This window comes from Empidonax traillii, unplaced genomic scaffold (assembly GCF_003031625.1).
Source record: "Empidonax traillii isolate 1590-97213 ecotype Southwest subspecies unplaced genomic scaffold, ASM303162v1 scaffold5:size3517227, whole genome shotgun sequence".
NCBI classification, from domain to species: domain Eukaryota; kingdom Metazoa; phylum Chordata; class Aves; order Passeriformes; family Tyrannidae; genus Empidonax; species Empidonax traillii.
Window position 1 is genome coordinate 2,277,487 of NW_020955198.1, and position 17,373 is coordinate 2,294,859.

A 17,373-nucleotide genomic window follows, 5' to 3' on the forward strand; every position below is an offset into this window, starting at 1 on the left:
TTCCAAACATTAAAAGCCTTGAAGAGATTTGAAAAGCAAGAGAAGACAAGAGTCAGGCCTTTAAGGAGAACAACAAAACTATTCAAGGACAACCACCTTCAGTTTGCCATTAAGAATCTTGCATATGAAAGTTGGTTGCTATAAAGCCATCACAGATCGAATCTTCTCTTTATACATACTTGCTAATTAATTGCTGAAGAGGAACTGCATGTACCTTCTTCTAATGTACAGACTCTGCAGTGTCTAGAAACTACTCATAACTTTAATCTGTATCTGTTAGAGGCTACCAAGGAGAGTTCGATTCTTTGATCCCAGGACAACAGGAAAACATTAGAACTTGCATTTCTTCTGTTATCACATAATTGACTATTGCCTCCCTTCTGTGGGTCACTTGTCTTGCTAACCTCACATTTTGCCATGTCCTAGTAGTTCTGAACATGTAACCAGCAGGAATGATCCTGAGCCCCAGCCATACAAATACACTGGAAGCTTGCAGTAACAGACTAGAGCCCTAAACAAAAGCCTAGGAAGGGACCTAGGCAATGTCATTCTTATAAACAGAAGCAATTTGTGTGCCAAGAAGTAACTGATGATTATTTTCGTTAAAGAAGCTGTGTTGACATCACTAGATTCTTTCTACTCTCCCTGAATATATTTGGTAAGTTTTGATATTCCCTTTCTCCTGTCACCATAAAACTCATCAGTGGCAGTACCACAATGAGATCAAGGGAGCTTCTGAATTTGTTTTGTTATGTCTTGCCATCTATTATTTGTATAGAAACAAGTAGTAAAGCCAAATTTTGCTTTTGGATCTATTAACTGGATTTCCCCTTGAACAATGCAAGAATTCAGCTGCTGGCTCCTAAACCTGGTAAATGGAGCAACACTGTCTCAGGAGCCTGACCTTAGCAGTTTGACCCTTAGAGGTTTGGCACGAGTACACGCACCTTGAGTAGAGGCATGGCAGCTCGGCATCGTGCAGTTTTTATGTTCTTCAGGAAATGAGATTCATCCTGAAACAAAACAAGCATGAAAGCAAAGTCAGTTCTGATCCATAGTCCAACTGCAGGTTACAGAACAAATTCCCAGTATTCTCAGCTATCTGGCGTTGCAAGCCTCTCATGTCAGAGGATATTTCAGGCATTGGGATAGTCACATCAAATTCCAAACAAAAAGACAGGATAGAGTGTAGCAGGCTTCCTACATTCAAAACTGCAAGCAAATGGAACAGAAACCAAACCTGGCAGCCATGAATCATAAATGACCACAAAAAAACATGTGAGCAGAGGGGGCTGGAGAGGAAAGGAGCAAGGAATATTATTTCCACCATTGTTACTCATTTGCCCCTATGTATCCTTTAAATGCAGTAAACATAGGAGGCCTCTACAGTGCCAGTTCCCTTAATAAGGGGTGAATGAAATTGATAAGAAAAAAAAGAAATCCAATTAAGACCCAACTGTTCTGCTGATAGGGCTCACCAGGTGGGTAATAGTTTCCTACTTGAGACATCACCCTCAAACAGGCTTCATTTCTACTGCTGTAGCAAGGCAGAACTTAGACACAAAAAATAATAAGTGCCCTCCAAAGGTACATTCTCATCTCTCCACGTGTGTAGAGGCAAGCAACCATGAATGTAAAAACAGTACAACTGCTTAGCCTCTCAGGCACAGGTTTCTCCCCCCTGATTAATAAATAAGCTACATTAATGTTCCCAGCCATCAAAAGAAGATTGGAAGAAAAAATGGGAAAGCTCAGCACTCAGTAAGACTATTCTCTTCTGTAAAAACACACACAAGGTCCAAATTTGAAAATATAAACACAGAGAAAGAACATTCAGGGCTGGTAAAAAGTTCCAGCGCAGTAGAGCCCAATTCTACCCCCAGCCTACAAAAGCAATGGAATTTCTTGTCAGAGAGTGTGTGAGGAAAAAACGTAAAAGTGAAAAAATCAATTCCCTCATGAGTAGTTTGGTCTCCAGAGAACTCCACATATTACCACATTCTCATCTAATGCTGAGAAACAAAAGGATTACCGTGTTCCAATTGTCATGATCTTTGGACAGGTGCATGTGTGCTGAAAACTAGACTAAGAACATCAAACACTCATAGTAAGCTACCTATACACTTTTGCTCTCTATTGATCCAAGCTGGATTTGAAACACTAGATGTTTCGAATTTTTAGTAACTGAAATCCAGAAAAACGCCTTTTACTGTGGCTCTGTAAAAGGATAAAAAATGGATTTTGAAGTCATTTACAAAAGAAATGATACAAGTGATCAAAGAAGGCTTAATGCAGATTGTCAGTGGAACACAAGCAAAGGGAGATTTTTTTAGACGTTTATGCACATACCTGATGTTGAGAAGTTATCTGGTTTACTGGATAAACAGTAACACCACCCTGAAGTCCAATCCCCTTAAGAAGATACAGTTCCAAGGCTATTGTATTGACACACCATATTAAACACCTTTCTCTCCAGCAGAGGACATGACAACCACAATGAAAAGCACCATAACCAGTAAAAAATCAGGAATCAAAAAAAAATTAAATTCCACTAGTTATTTCAAAAAAATTCAGAGAAACCTCCCTGTACTCATGAAGACAGCTGTGATCAATGCCACAATTACACGACAGTTTCAGTCTTAAATAAGGCCCCCTTCACACTTCTCTGCTATACAAAGGTCACCCCATTTGCAGCATAAAATTAACTTGGAAATTTTAGTGTACCACTTACAACAATAACTACTTGGAATGTGCTATTAAGTTGCTTGTCCATCTTGCTGAGAAGGTCAAAACTGATGATGTTGATCAAGCTTCCTGTTAGGCTGTCTTTGCCAGTCACTATGACATTAGTGCTATCTGGACTCAAGGACGGAAGCCACCTGTGAAATGCCTGGAAGAGGAGGAAAGAAATTATTTGCATTCTGGTGCTTATCTTCTTTTTCAAGATCCCAAAGCACTTCACAGAATATCCTCATGAATACTTAGAACTTGGAACCACCCCAAGACATGACCTGGGAGCACAGTAAGGGTAAGCAGCCTTCCCCCAACCACCCTAGTAAAAGGGAAGATCAAGACCAGAACTCAGGCTATAAGGCAAAATCTACCTTCCACAGCTAGGAAAGCTCAAACATGCTCTATTCTTTCTTCTTACTGAAAAAATAAAAAGCAAGACAAACAAAGGAAAAAGAAACAAACAAAAAAACCCCAATAAAACAAACAAACAAAGCACCCTGATCTGTAGTAGAAACGTGAATAACCTCCTGACAATGTTACCTGCTATGCTCAGAGCCAGAGAATGATGCAACCACTACTTGCAGGGAAATTTAGTTTTCCTGCTCAACAGGAAACCTCGGGCTGTGAAACACAGACTTCTGAGCAGTAAACATCTATTACTATAGCATTGTTTACTCCACAGTGAAGATAAAGTACAACTCATCCAGATCAACAAAACTCTTACACTACCTCTTCTTAAAAAGTCTACAGAAAAAAAAAAATTAAAAATTGCCAAACAAAAATAAAAAATGAAAAGATCAAGTTGACAACACACCAGCTGCTCTATGACAGCAGCTGAAATACATGTGGTAATAGTCATTCAATCAACCTCTTGAAATGCTCCACACAACAGAGCAAGATATCCTCCCCCAAACCCATCTGTTAGCCACAGACCACCCACCATTTATTTCCCTTGTAATTTTGTCCCAAATGACACCAAGCTCTCTGCAACATTTGAGTTCTGCTGATGTTGCTCTGCAGAAAACTGTCTGGGACTTTAACCACCAGAATCTGGTTCCTACAGAAATGTAGCAGAGTGGTGATGAGAAATGGCATCTCTGTCTCTAGGCCCTCTGCCTGTGGAAATACCCCAACTACCATTCCCCTCCACTGTTCAGCAACCATTTGCAGCAGCAAGAGGAGTTAGTTAGATGAGAGCTTCTCACATTTCTCAGTATGTGAAAAAGTAACAACTATCCTTCACCACTTACTGTAAGCACCACAACCAAAACAAGCCAACACAAAGGTCAGATCCCAACCAAAAAACATGTGGCCGATGCCAAGTCAAAACTTAGACAAAGGCAGCAGCAAGAGGAAAGTATCTGGAAACTCCTAATTGTGCTGCCCTCTCCTTTCATAAAGGGTATGTGACTAATTCACACCACAAAAGTGATGCTGACCTTGGTCCATAAGAGGTGCTTCAAAACTGCCATTAAATAATGAAGTTCCAGTACTGAACTCTAAGTGCACATGGCTGCAGAACTTCTCACCCAAGAGTACCTTGCATCTCCCCACTAGCTTCCTATGGCACCCTGAGTATGAAGTCACTGCATGGCCTGAGCCCAGAAAACCAAAATAAACCACTGATGACTCTAAGATGAAGAAAATTTCTGCCAGTTTGGCTCCAGCAAGCTTCTACCATTACAGTAAAACACATCTGTGCAAGAATGAACTGAGTAGATTACAGACTATAATAAACATCACCTACTTCCACTTTCTGTGACACATTTTTCTTACACCTGCATCCTTTGCATACTCAAAAAGCAATACATCTAAAGCAAATGACCTAACAAAACATCTACAACAGCCTCCTGGGGAGTCAGGACTAGGGAAAGGAAGAAGAAATCAAACACTCAAACAAACAAACAAAAATGCCTCATATTGCTTAAATCTTTTGAAGCAGAATGTAGAAATTTAGTTGCAGGTGCCCAATACTTCAGGAAACCAAGCCTCAAACTGTTCCTGGTAGATATCCCACAGAAGTGATGGATTCAGATTAGGTGTTGTCTCAGAGGTCTATAGGCCTTGAAATTTCAAGTCTGATGAGCATCACTCCCTTCTCTCATTTTCTTTTCTTTTCACCCTACATTTTGTTGCACTACTGGATGTGAAAACACCCACCAGGATGCTCTAACAACCTGGCTACAGCACAAAAACAGCAAATCCCAATCAATGCTCTTCTCATCGATGCAATATTCCAGGAAAAGCAGAACTCCCATCCCCTCCTGCTCTGGCATGAATTTACTGACCTGAAACCTCTGGCTTACCTTCTTCTCCCACAGTGAGCATCTCACTAGCCTAGGGCAACCCAACAGTGTACAGGCCGTGGCAGTGATTTATTTTGTGACAAATTCCCAACGATCCAAGCTTTCTTGGGCTCTGATCAACATTAATTAAGGACTCAGAGAAGTCAGCAGCCTACAGTGGACAGGCCAAAAGACATACTATGACACACACTTAATGATGGTGATAATGGGGCCTTTTGAACAGAGCAGAGAATCCCAGCATCTGGGCCCCTGTTCCAGCCAAGGAAGGGGCGAATACTGCTACAATGGGCTTGAATACAAGACAATGGCTTGAATGTAACTATTATCTTTGACACTGATGAGTAAAATGCCCCCTTGGAGCCAGCTGACTCGTAGGAACAAAGTTAACAGAGGGTCAGAGGAGATACTTTATCTAGTTCTCCCTCTCTACAACAGATCAGCTGGACAACAAGAAAAACGGCCAATAAAACAAAATAGGCATTTACCATATAGTCAAAATTCCTCCACTTCAAGTTTCTAAATTGGTATAATTTTCAGTTTCTTTGCCTTAATGCTTTCAAAAATGTAACTTGCACAAAGTGCAATACAGTATAACCATCACACAGGCCCTTTGCTGGCCACCCACCCCTGCTCGAGCTCACAGTACCTCTGCCCATGTAAACCTCACGGAAGAAGGAGTCACCACCAGCAAGGGCCATTCCTTTTGGTAATAGGCAGCAATGCAGATCGCCTGGATGGTCTTGCCCAAGCCCATGTCATCCGCAAGGAGTAAACGTCCGTTTCTCAAAATTGCGCGACTGGGGAAAATAGAGGGAAATAAGGGTCGAGAACTGGGTAACCATCTGGCAACCAGGATGAGCACAAGTCATCACCAAGCCTCTAATGTGGATCACCTGGAAGCAATCCGGGTTCTTCAGTAAACCTGGATTTTCTCCCTTAGTCTTATCACATATGAGCGACTCTCACAGATCTCTCACAGCTTGGAAGCTCCTGAACAGAGTGGTTCAGCCCAGTCCTTAGAGACTTTGATTTCATGTGAGAAGTAGTGTCAAGACCATACAGTTATTTAAAGCATATTCTTTACATGGTATTGCATTCTGTCCTAGAGGTCATCCTGGCTGAGCTAAGAAGTCATTACCAATAACAATGTCAATTTAAGGCCACTAAGAACAGACTTTCCTGGACTGTATATTGAAGTCAACAACAAACTATCATATATGATCGGGACAGGGTCGTTTAAGAGTGTATCTTTACATACAAGTAGTCATTTTGAATCTGTCGGGGCCTGGGTCCCATTTCCTGGTCCCTTCCCCTGTGTAGTTAATATTCAAAAAACAACAACAACAACAAAAATGATGCACTCATAAAAAAATATTTTACCTTACAAAATAAAAAAATCATATGACAATTATGTACATACTGAATCACAAGAGGGGAATCAGAGATGTATCATTTGAACAATTTTTTCAGAGTAGCAAAATGCTACTTTGCTCCTGACTCATGATGAATTCTATCTAGAAACAAAACAGATGTGTCACTCAAAAATTCCACAAAAATAAAATCCCAACAAAATAAACCATACTATACCAAACAACCAAAAGCCCAGAATGCCAGAGTATAAGAGACCAAGACTGGAAGAGAATGCAACCTGGGCACCAATATCAACTAGGCAATTTTAGGCAAGGACAAGCCCTTAACAGCATGCAAAAAGGACATACTTCACACCTTCCCGCTGAAAGGGCATGAGGCTCGTCACAATTTTGGAGTCCACTACTGAAAGGTCGGCATCGGGAATGTCTGTGTGTGACTGAGAACTCTGCAGCTGAGCAGCAAAGGTCTGTATTACTGCCTGGGGCAGTGGCTCCACTTCTACTGACACGAGGCTCTGTAACACTTCCACTGCAAAGAACAGAGCAGTTTATTATTGGAAGGGGCAACATACACACAACTTACATTATGGATGTCAGGGTACAACCCTCAACCTCATCAGCAGTATTACCTCCTGTCCTGAAACAGCTCACAGAAATCACTGCATCATGCACAGGTGTTATCCTGGCCTCTTCCCTGAAGTCTATTTCAGAAGCACATGATGAATCACATCTCCTCCCCTCGTATTTAGACTTGGTTATAAAAAAAAAAATGAAACTCTGATGCCATCATTCAGAGATGATTGCTACTAATACAGCTGGAGCTGGATTATTCACACTGAGGGCAGCTTAGGGCACACTTTACTCAGAAATCAAAGTATGGATTTGAACAAAAGAGCTCCTGAAACCCAGAAGGCAAGGGCATCTTTATCTTGACCTTGGGATTCTGCATTAAACACCTCTGAGGTTTCCATGTCCAAATTACCAGGAGTGACCCCAGACAGTTACCTAAAGAATATCATATGTGTTCAGCTTTGAAAACTCTCTTCTCCTCCTGTTCCCCGAATCCACACAGGTTGGGTTCTGTCTCCACTTCATCCCCCTCATTTACTAATTTGGGTAAGAAAACAGGAATCACCCCAAGAGTCAGAGAAACTGCTTTTGTACCACTGTCAGCAGCACTCTGACAGCCATCCTTCAGTAACAACAGCACCTCCCTGCTCAGCTGGAGTCCACTGCTGTTCTCCTGGACAGAAGCAGCTTACAGGTCAGAACCAGCACACAGGCAGTCACTTGAGTTCTTCAATATGTACATTGTTTCACCCACGAAACCCCTGAACTTTACCTTCCCAGCTGAACTAAAGGGATCCCCAGCCTCCATTATGCCAAGACCTTGAGGCCTTCACCCATGTGTCATAACAAAGCATCTAGGCAATCCTCCTCCTGGATAACCTTATTTCAGTCCCCTCCAGCAGCCTCTCTATCCCATCCCCCCCTTCCCCCCCCAAAAATAAAAGTATTTCTTTTTAATCCAACAGTGAATTTCCATGAAAATAAATACCTGTTTAAAACATGCAGTGAACTGTGACCAGGAAAACGTATTAAGTAATTTTTGACCAGTGACTATGAAACAAAAGACACCTATACACCAGGAACACAAATGCATGTGCACAGATCTTCACTGCAGGAAGCAACTTTTTTTTCTATTTACTGGTTGGTTTGTATATGAAGTCCAGAAGACATTAAAAAAAAACTGTTTGGAAAAACAACTGAAACAAGAACTCACTATACCAGCAGTAAACGCGTCAGAATTCAGTTAGGTATTTTTGTCAGTTATCTCCAAGAGGAAAGCAGCAGGATGGACCCCTGCCATATAAAGGGGAAAAGCAATTCCAAGAAATATACATATGAAAAGATTTCCATTTGTAGTTGGGCAACGACCAAACTTTTTAAACTCTCCAGTTTAATTTATACTTCTTCAATAGCAGGAACTCTCTCCACCCGAAGTACAGCAGAAGCTTGTTATTACACTCACAGACCGAGCTGTGTGTTAGCATAATTGCTACAATTTGCTCACTGATAATTCTGTTGCTATTGTTCTGTACATGAGCTGGGAGAGTGATTAAGATATATCTGCCACCAGCATGATTCATCCAACAGACATTTTTTAGTGAAGTGACCTTTATATAAAGATGACTGAGCAACTAGGCAAAGAGACATTAACCTCTATAAACAGTTCCCAGCTAACAGATCTCTCTGCTGGAAATGGCAACCAGCCTTTTTAAATTCTCTCCTCTTTTTTTATTCTGATGTAGGCAAATGAACAGGCAACAAAGCAAATGCTGTTTCTCTAAAAGGCACGTGCTAGAAGCCTCAAATGCCCTCACAAATTACACCCTGCAAGATTCACGGATTTTTTTTTTTCTTTCCTCTAATCTGTGGGATTCTCAATGCTTCATGTAATGTATACAACTGCCAGCCAGCATGACTGAGACTGTGACAGACTGTGAGGTGATGTGTTTGCTCAGACTGCCTAGCATGTGCTACAGGTTCAGGCCCTTTGCATGTACAAAAGGCCTTTTTAGCAAATTGTGAGGGAACACCAGCTCTCACTGAAATCAGGACCTGTCAGCATCCCAACCCTGCAGTTTCATAATAGTCTCCACCACAACACACTCTCTTGTTTTCAAGATCTGGCATTCCTACACAGCCCCACCGCAAGGCTTTCATCCCTACAGCCATTACTAATGTTATTAAGACATGCATCATAGAAGCATGCATATACTCAATTATTAAACATACTTTGGAATCCCGTGGAAGGAGGAGCCCATGCTGGAGAAAAACTACTCTAAGCAACAGCCTTTCATCTCTGAAATGCTCAGTCACACTTTCTAAGGATGTGTGTAGAGCACCTTGCTTATTGTCTTCCTGAAGCTTACCCCAACCAAATTCCACAGCCACATACCTTCATACGAGTACCAAGGCAAACACAGCAGGTCGACTGGGATGAAAAATAATAATTGTAACACCTGGGACTTGTGTAATGCTATTCATCTCAAAGCACTCTATAAACCTAACTAAACATAGAAGACTAAGAAGCAGATGTGCTGAAAGCATGCTGCTGAGACTGGATTATTCTGCAAAGTTGCATCCATTAAAAAATAAAAGAACACTGCAACACAACAAACCACAGTTCTACATTTCAGTTCAGCAGGATTACAAAGATGCATAAAGGCAAAACACAGTGGGCAGAAACTGATGCACAGGAAGTTCCACCCAAATATGAGGAAGAACTTTACTGTGCCAGTGACCAAGAGGTTGTAGAGTCTTCCTTGCTGGAGATATCCAAGACACAATCCTGTGCCATGTGCTCTAGGATGACCCTGCCTGAGGGAGGTTGGACCAAATGACCCACAGTGTTTCCTTCTAACCTGACTCATTCTGTGATTCTGAGTCTACTAATCAACTTCTACCAAGAAATTAACTCTGTAGTGACACTATGTGCTTAGATTCTACTTGCAAGGAAAAATATGATGCTCCCTTAAAAGACTGTTTTTATTGCTAAGCTTTTTTTTAAGCATCCAAACAGTCTCGAAACATTTTAGGAGAGTATGAAATTCAGCTTCAAGAATGCCTCTGCTTCAAGCAGATCTGCACAATTCTGCAAGAGCAGAATCTTCTTGTTTGCCTCAGAATCAACTCATCTATCGAAGCAACCCGAATTCTAACCTGCTGCAGACATCAGTTAAAAACTTAATAATTGTGTGCTGCCTGCAAAGCCATTATTACCAGCAGTAATATATGGGGCTTAACAAAATCAATTAGACAGCACTCAGACTGTAACTGTGGATGAACTGGTCATTACAGAAATCATCATCTGACTTGAAAACCTAGTGCTCTGACCTGAAAAACCAAATTTACTGGGTGTGAAATTAACTAGCACACCACCATGCAGATTACTAAGGAAATGGAAGCAGAACTGCCTTATACATGATTGTTTTCTAAGCCAGGGGTGGCTGTGACAGTGTGTGAATTTATATACATACAGAAGTGTGCGAGGTGAGCTGGCACAGAGGGTAAGGGGAGCACAGCTAAAACAAGTCTGACAGAATTTCGGTAAGGACAGGTAGGCCTGGCAGTCACCATGTCAACCTCTTCAAATGTGGCAAGTGGAAACAAAGGAATCCATTCTCCTGTAACTCCTTAGTTCAATAGAGCTGCTTAACATTATAAGCAATAAAAATAACTTAGTGATAGTGAATACACCCATGCTTTAAGAAGTGGCCCACAAATTCAGTGCAAAATCTGACAAAAGCTAAAGCTAACTTCCCAATGGGCCCCTAAAGCACTGTCATGAATAGCACACATTCATAAAGTTTTGAGTCTGGGCAAAAAGTGTAAATATTTGACAAAACACTAGACACTGGCCTCACAGTTCATTAGCACCTTGTCCTCCCAGACAATAAAGAACAAATAAAGTTAGAATTCATTTGCCTCCCCAGACAATAGCCCTTACCAGGGAAATGCGGCTACTCACTTAGTTTGGGGTAATCCTCCAGCAGGAAATTCCACTTTCTGGTGTTCACGTCTGCAATAATTACAGCAAACACTGTCATAAGTCTCTTTGAAAAAAGATGAAATTCTCTGTCTGTAAGAACCTGTCTATTCATCCACATTTTCTGATGCAGATTTCAGAACTGCTTTAGAAAAATTGTTACCTTCTTCAAAATCAGTTGTCCTCTGTTTGCTTTCATGTTAAGCAAACAGTTTGGAGAAGATTTAAAATTATGAGCACACATCTAAAACTGGTATCACCAGAGCAAGCCAAAGTCAGCTCTCCAAATGAACCACTGGAATGAACCCATCTGCCCAAGGATTTTGGCAACCCCTTTCTTTTCACTGCAAGAAGGGATGGAGAATGTGCATGAAGGTTCCCATTTGTTAACAAACTCTGGCTTCAGTCAGTAAAACAGTCACTTTCAGTTGTACACGTGTACCCTAAAGTCGATGTGCTCAGAAGGGTACAAAGGAAATTCACCAATTCATCAATATCCAAAATGTAACATCATGCCAGACCTATCTGGCAGGTTTATCCCTGGGTAGCACCTGCCTACAACATCCAGGGAAACAGAGTGAATCTGGAGTCAGCTGAACAGTGAGCCAGGTGAGGCCCTGCACAAAGAACAAGCAATCCAGAATTTGTTCTCTATGCTGTCAGTGACCTGCTGTGACACTGTGCAGGTCACCTCATCACTCTGTGCCTCATTTCCCAAATTACAAGGGGAAAAGAATTATATTTACCATTGAAATCTGAATGCCAACATAAAAAGTGCTCTACAGTTACACTTGCCTCGAAAATACTGGTAAAACTGCTGGTAAACTAAATCTGCCCAGGCAGTTGCAGCCATTATACACCACAGTAAAGCAGGAGAAATAAGAGAACGTCCAACTGCATTTGATAATACAGACAAGAACTTCACATGGTCTCTGTACTGCTGGCAAATTATCAGCACATCCCACCTCAACAGTAAATGTCATCATAGTGGGTTCTGAAATACCACCTTGGCTAAGAGGCCCAGCAGACACGTTCTGCCATGGGATAAAGTGCTGGACATGGATACAGTGCAATAACAGAACTACAAGACCTCTCAAAATCTTCACCAAAGCACAATCTCTTATGCTCTTTCAGAGGGATGTACTCTCACAATCTGCCTTCTCTGAAGCAAGAGCAGCCTCAACAAGGTCATTTAAAAAAGGCAGAAAAAAACATGAGACTCACCATAATTTCTGGAATCCATCTGTTTGAACACTCCAATCACTTCTGCAGCATACCCAATATCAACCTCAAATCGCAAGCGAGAGATCAGCACACACTTCCCTTTGACAAGGGCTGAGGGTTTCTTCCAGTTCTTACACATATTCAAGAGGGATTTCACATCAACCCCACTGCCAACAAAATGAGAGCCTGAGCCAACTGCATTTTCTCCTTCCAGTGGTGCCAGAACCACTGACGAAAGTTGATTAGCTGCTTTCACTAGGGATAAAAACATGAGATACAGAAAAGAATGAATAACAAAGAACACTGATAAGCTAAAGATGCACAGGATCCTTAGGGAAGAAAAGGAACAAGAGGATAACAAACCATGCACCTTCAAGTTGAAAAGGAATCACAATTCCCTCCTTTCGCTCGCAGGGTCAAAGACTACAGAGAGGAATGGCCTGGAGGAGCGGGTTGGTGGGATTTTCCACAGAGAATACAGTCGTGGCAAAGGGAACATGTGATAGTAGGTGAACAAGGCCCTTTCCAACATTGTTACTGCATTAGGCTCCTTCTCTGTCAGCAATCCTAACAGGTGGTTCACTAAGCCAGGGCAAGCAATCTGCAGAACTACATTTAGCAGTAAATTGCACACAGCCATACATCGTTTTCACTTACAAAATCACAGAGACAGGGCCATGGTGATCAATGGTATGTGCCTGAAAAGGTGCTTCTGTAAACAGTAAAGGAGAAAGACCTAAAAATACCTCCCTTGGGCCTCATGTCAATGCCTGATAGGCAATCTCATCTAGGAGGTAATAGTAGTAGTGGATCAAGGGTTGGACTTGATGATCCCAGAGGTCTTTTACAACCCAGCTGATTCTATGATTCTATTCTATGAATGCTGCATATTCACAGTGCTGCAGGAAGGAAACTAGTCCAGGTTCCTAAATCTCTTTTATTACAACTTAAGTTCATCACTCTTTATTCTACTGTATCCGGCTAACTGATATGCAACAAAGTGTACAAAATTTAAGTTCAGTGGTCAAGATCTGAAAAGGGAGAAAGAAATTCAGACAGTTTCTTCCTAAACAGTTAATAAATATACCATTTGTGTTTAATCCAATCTTATTTTAAGATAAATTACTTCCAAAATAAATCCAAGTATTTGAGATTTCTACTCCAAATAAAAAGTTTAAGAGCATCCTGTGAAAGTAATTCTTGAAGTAGAAGAATAGGAAACCACCAATTTAGACTTTCTCCCCCAGATGCACAAGCAAAACATTTCCGATGCTACTGTTAGATCTCATCTCTGCAAATAATACTGAAAGAAACTGGGAGGGAAAAAAACATATTTTATTCTTATTTCAACTAGGCTTGAGTTTCTAGGCTTGAGTGCGTGTTTAATTTATAGCACAAAGAAAGAAAGGTGATACAAGACCACATTATTCAGAACATCTAAATTAACAGTGGGAACTTCTAAAATAATTGTTTTACACTGTCATGACTTCAAGGTCCTTTTAATTCAGTTCCCTTTTCTCAAGCTATTTTTCCACAATTTCATTGCCCAAGATTGATCACATATTGTCTTCACTTGTAAACAGGAACTTTCCACAGAGTACTTATATATTTGATAGCTTTAAAGAAAAATGCCTGATTTCTAAAAACCATCCTCTTCATTTGCAAGCTCCTTGGTGCAGACTTTGCTCTCATCTGTACTTGATACACTTCAAGCAAACCAGCAGCATTTAAATTATAAATGTGTGGCAACCCACATGGGAAGCTAAAATACCAGCACTCAACTGTGGTTTTTCAAAGTGCTCAACACAGGCCTAATTCTGTTCCCACTGAAATCAATAGTGATTTATCACTCACTTCAATACAGTGTGCTTTTGAAAAGCTTACCTGAAGTGTTTGCCTCTATCATCTCTCAATCTTTCCAGAACAAAATGACAGGAGAGGGGAAAAAAAGATAAAGCCATCCTTGTTATGCCCAAAAAAAGGCAAATCCATTTTCAGTCTCACTCAAAGCTCTGGAGAGTTACCCTTTATCCTTTTATGACACACAAAACTAACAGGAAAAATGTTTCCAAAAGAGCTATTTAAAAAGAAAATACATGAATGGATGCAGAAATTAAGCATTAGCCACTAGAACGCACTCAATTCTCAATACAAATTCAAATGAAGTACCAGCACAGCAGATAATTTTCCTACGATCTTCTTGGCTGCTGAAGAATTCAGCAATGGCAGAAGAAGTTTAACCTGTGCTTGGTATTTAGATTACATGAAAAATAAAATTATTTCTAATCAACTACAAAGTGTCAGAAAAATGCTACGAGCTAGATGCCTGAAAGATAGGCATTACCTTTGAGTAGCACTACTTTTATTATCTGAGACAATAACAAAGCTGAATAATAACTATGGAAGGCAGGGGAAGGGGGGGGGAGTGTGTCAAGATTTCCATCCTTTTTTACCATTAAACAACCAATTTACTTACTGAGACTGCTGTAATCTCTCAAGCTGAAATTCCATTTTTTCATAGCAGGATCTAAAACAGGGCAGAATATGAATCATTTGGGGTAGAAAAAAGTGGCGGTGTGCAATGTTCATGTGAAGTAAGAGAATTAAATCTGCTCATGCAAACTTTTTGCCACACATCTGAAAAAGTTATACCCACGTTTGTAGCTGTAGGACACCAAAAAAAGCCATAGGGCATATAAATATCAAAACATGAAAAATGCAGCAGCCATTCACAGGGATCAGCAACGCATGGGGGAAACAAAAGTAGAATGTAACAAATAAACGCAGGGCAAAAGATCAGAAGCAAGCCAAAAGGTGGAGATTCCACTGCTCTCAGTAACCCAGTTAACAGAATCAGCTTATCAACTCTGAACTACAGCAGAAGTGACCCATTTTCCCATATCAATTTATGAATGACTTCTCTTCCTTCACTCCCTAAAGACTCTGACCAGCTGCTGCCACTAAATTTCTCAGAGCACTGTTCATAAAGCAAGGCTTCTGATTTCTTTTCTAAATCCAAGCTCAAGCTATTTATACCCAGGATTTCTATCCCATTTCATCTGTTTTTACCTTTTTTATGCCCCATTAATACCACCTATTGCAGCCCAGCAAGAGCCGCACTGGTAAGTGCATACAGCAACTACAAATTGCAAGCAGATGCCAAAACTTCAATCCAGTGTAACACAGAGATAACAATCAATCAATTCTTACCATAGGCTTTGCTTGGTACCTTCTTAAACACAGCAATAAGTTCAGCATTATACCCTATTTCGACCTGGAATCGGTCTTCCCCATATTTCACACATTTTCCTTTTGTAACATTATTTGCTTTCTTGCCACAGGCAGCTTCAAAGGTGGAGCCCACACCAGCAGAACTGGTCAGCTTCTGCATCCTACCACTGGCCTGAGACACAAAACCTTCCCCTTTTCTTTCTGTCAGTTTGCTTGTGTTTATCAGCATTTCTGAATCACTTGGGGTGGCACTGCTTGATGGTAAAACATATTTTACGGCAGATTTGTTCAGACTTTGTAAATTTTTACTACCGTCGGGGTGTCCGTTATCAGTTAATCTAGGATGAGATGGTTCTGTGGAGTTTTCAAAAGCTGGGTAGCATTTGGACTGCTGGAAGGTTCCAAGATTAATTAAAGCTTGTTGTCCGTGTTCCTGACCACCAGCATCCAAGTTATGTTTATGGGAATAACTCAGAGAATTTGAGATCGTTGTAGGGAAATGCTTAAGGCCACTTGCTTGTTCCGAATCCTCTGAACAATTCTTTTGCTGCTCCCTTTGTGAACCAGCCATCTGTTGGTTTGCAGTGTAATGGTTATAACCTTTCTGAAGATAGCTCTTCTGCTCCACAGGATTATTTGGATTTTGTCGGTGCTGGCTGGTGAACCTGGCATGGTTGTCTTCTTCCTTCGAGTTGCCCTGATTGCCTGGACTCTGTTCTTTCACCTGAGGTGCAGCAATCCCCACCTGCCCAGCTCTCTGGACTGCCAGCCTCTCTGCTCTCCGAGCCAAAGCTATCTGCCGGTTCTCTTCAATTCTCCTCTTTTGCTCCTCTGTAAGGCCTGATGACATCTTCAACAATTCAAATAATAAATCTGCACCAACACCACATCAGGAATTAATCACAGAGGCGCCTACTTCTTTACAGGAACAGAGGCCAGTCTACTAAAAAAAAAAAAAAAAGAACACCAACAAATAGAGACAGGATGTTTCAACTCAGTTCCCTCAAATGATTATTGTATTGATAACTCAGTATTATTAGTGATTGAGCATTACTGTATCTGATCCTACACAAAAAGCTGTCAGACCAAGCCTGAGCCATTATGAGCAAGTAGATGGTGACAACCATTGATAGGGCTTTGCACGCCAGTCCCACGTAGATAAAACATACAGAAAAAGGAGGAAACCCCTATCCCACTACAGTTCTAAGCACTCTTCTCTGCAAATCCCAGCAGAACTGATGAAACAGCAAAGCACAGGGACACTCTGCACTGCAGAGCCAGCTCTGCAAAGGCAAACGCAGGCAAAGCAATACATCTCTGCAGTGTTTGTGGAAGTGTGTTCTATTTCGGGTACCCATCAGCAAAGATGAAAAGATGGCCATCCTCCCTGTTCACCTTCGGCTCTTTGGTACCTAAAAGAGCACGGCAGACACATACTGAACCCCAAAGGGCAGTCGGCTCCTGCCTTGAGAAAAGTCGGCCCGCAGGTCATGGATAGAAGTGAATACGCGGCTCCCGCCACATCTCCTAGGAGCCGGCCTCGCTCCATCTCCTCCCCGCTTCATGCCCTCCAGCCCTCCATTCCCGTACATTCCTCACCACCCTTGGAGAGGGGAGGTCGCTCCCTGCCCGCCCCCTCCCACGCGCCGGGCAGGCTCCCGTCCCAAACTCCACGAAGGTCCCGGCCCGCGCCCCGCTCCGCGCCCCGTTGCGCCCCCCATCCCCGCCGCCAGGGACCCCCCCGCCGCACCCGCGGGGTCCCGGCACTGCCGCCCGGCCCCAGGAGCGGGGGCCGCGCCGCGATCCCCGCCCGGCCCCGAGGGCTCCGCCGCCCCCCGCTCACCCGCAGGCGGGCGAAGCGCGGGGACCCGCAAAGGGACTACAGCTCCCAGCAGCCCCCGCGCACCGCCCGGCGGCACCGAGCAACTGACAGCGCGCGGCACGACGGGAGATAGAA

General features: G+C 42.1%; 1 protein-coding gene across 2 annotated transcripts in view; it reads right to left on the reverse strand.

Annotated features, from left to right (window-relative positions):
• Positions 1 to 17,103, reverse strand: part of SMARCAL1 (SWI/SNF related, matrix associated, actin dependent regulator of chromatin, subfamily a like 1) — a 37,460-nt gene extending 20,357 nt beyond the window's left edge. The window contains exons 1-9 of one of the 2 annotated variants that reach the window (XM_027879659.1): positions 17,007 to 17,103; positions 15,396 to 16,359; positions 14,662 to 14,712; positions 12,186 to 12,440; positions 10,944 to 10,994; positions 6,758 to 6,938; positions 5,686 to 5,836; positions 2,732 to 2,890; positions 948 to 1,013 (exon numbers count right to left, since the gene is read on the reverse strand). In XM_027879659.1, the coding sequence (XP_027735460.1) occupies positions 948 to 1,013; positions 2,732 to 2,890; positions 5,686 to 5,836; positions 6,758 to 6,938; positions 10,944 to 10,994; positions 12,186 to 12,440; positions 14,662 to 14,712; positions 15,396 to 16,266 (1,785 nt within the window). In that variant the 5' untranslated portion in view covers positions 16,267 to 16,359; positions 17,007 to 17,103. The remainder of the gene's footprint in view (positions 1 to 947; positions 1,014 to 2,731; positions 2,891 to 5,685; positions 5,837 to 6,757; positions 6,939 to 10,943; positions 10,995 to 12,185; positions 12,441 to 14,661; positions 14,713 to 15,395; positions 16,360 to 17,006) is intronic. The other variant, XM_027879669.1, reaches the window with a different exon arrangement.
• Positions 17,104 to 17,373: the final 270 nt, after the last annotated feature.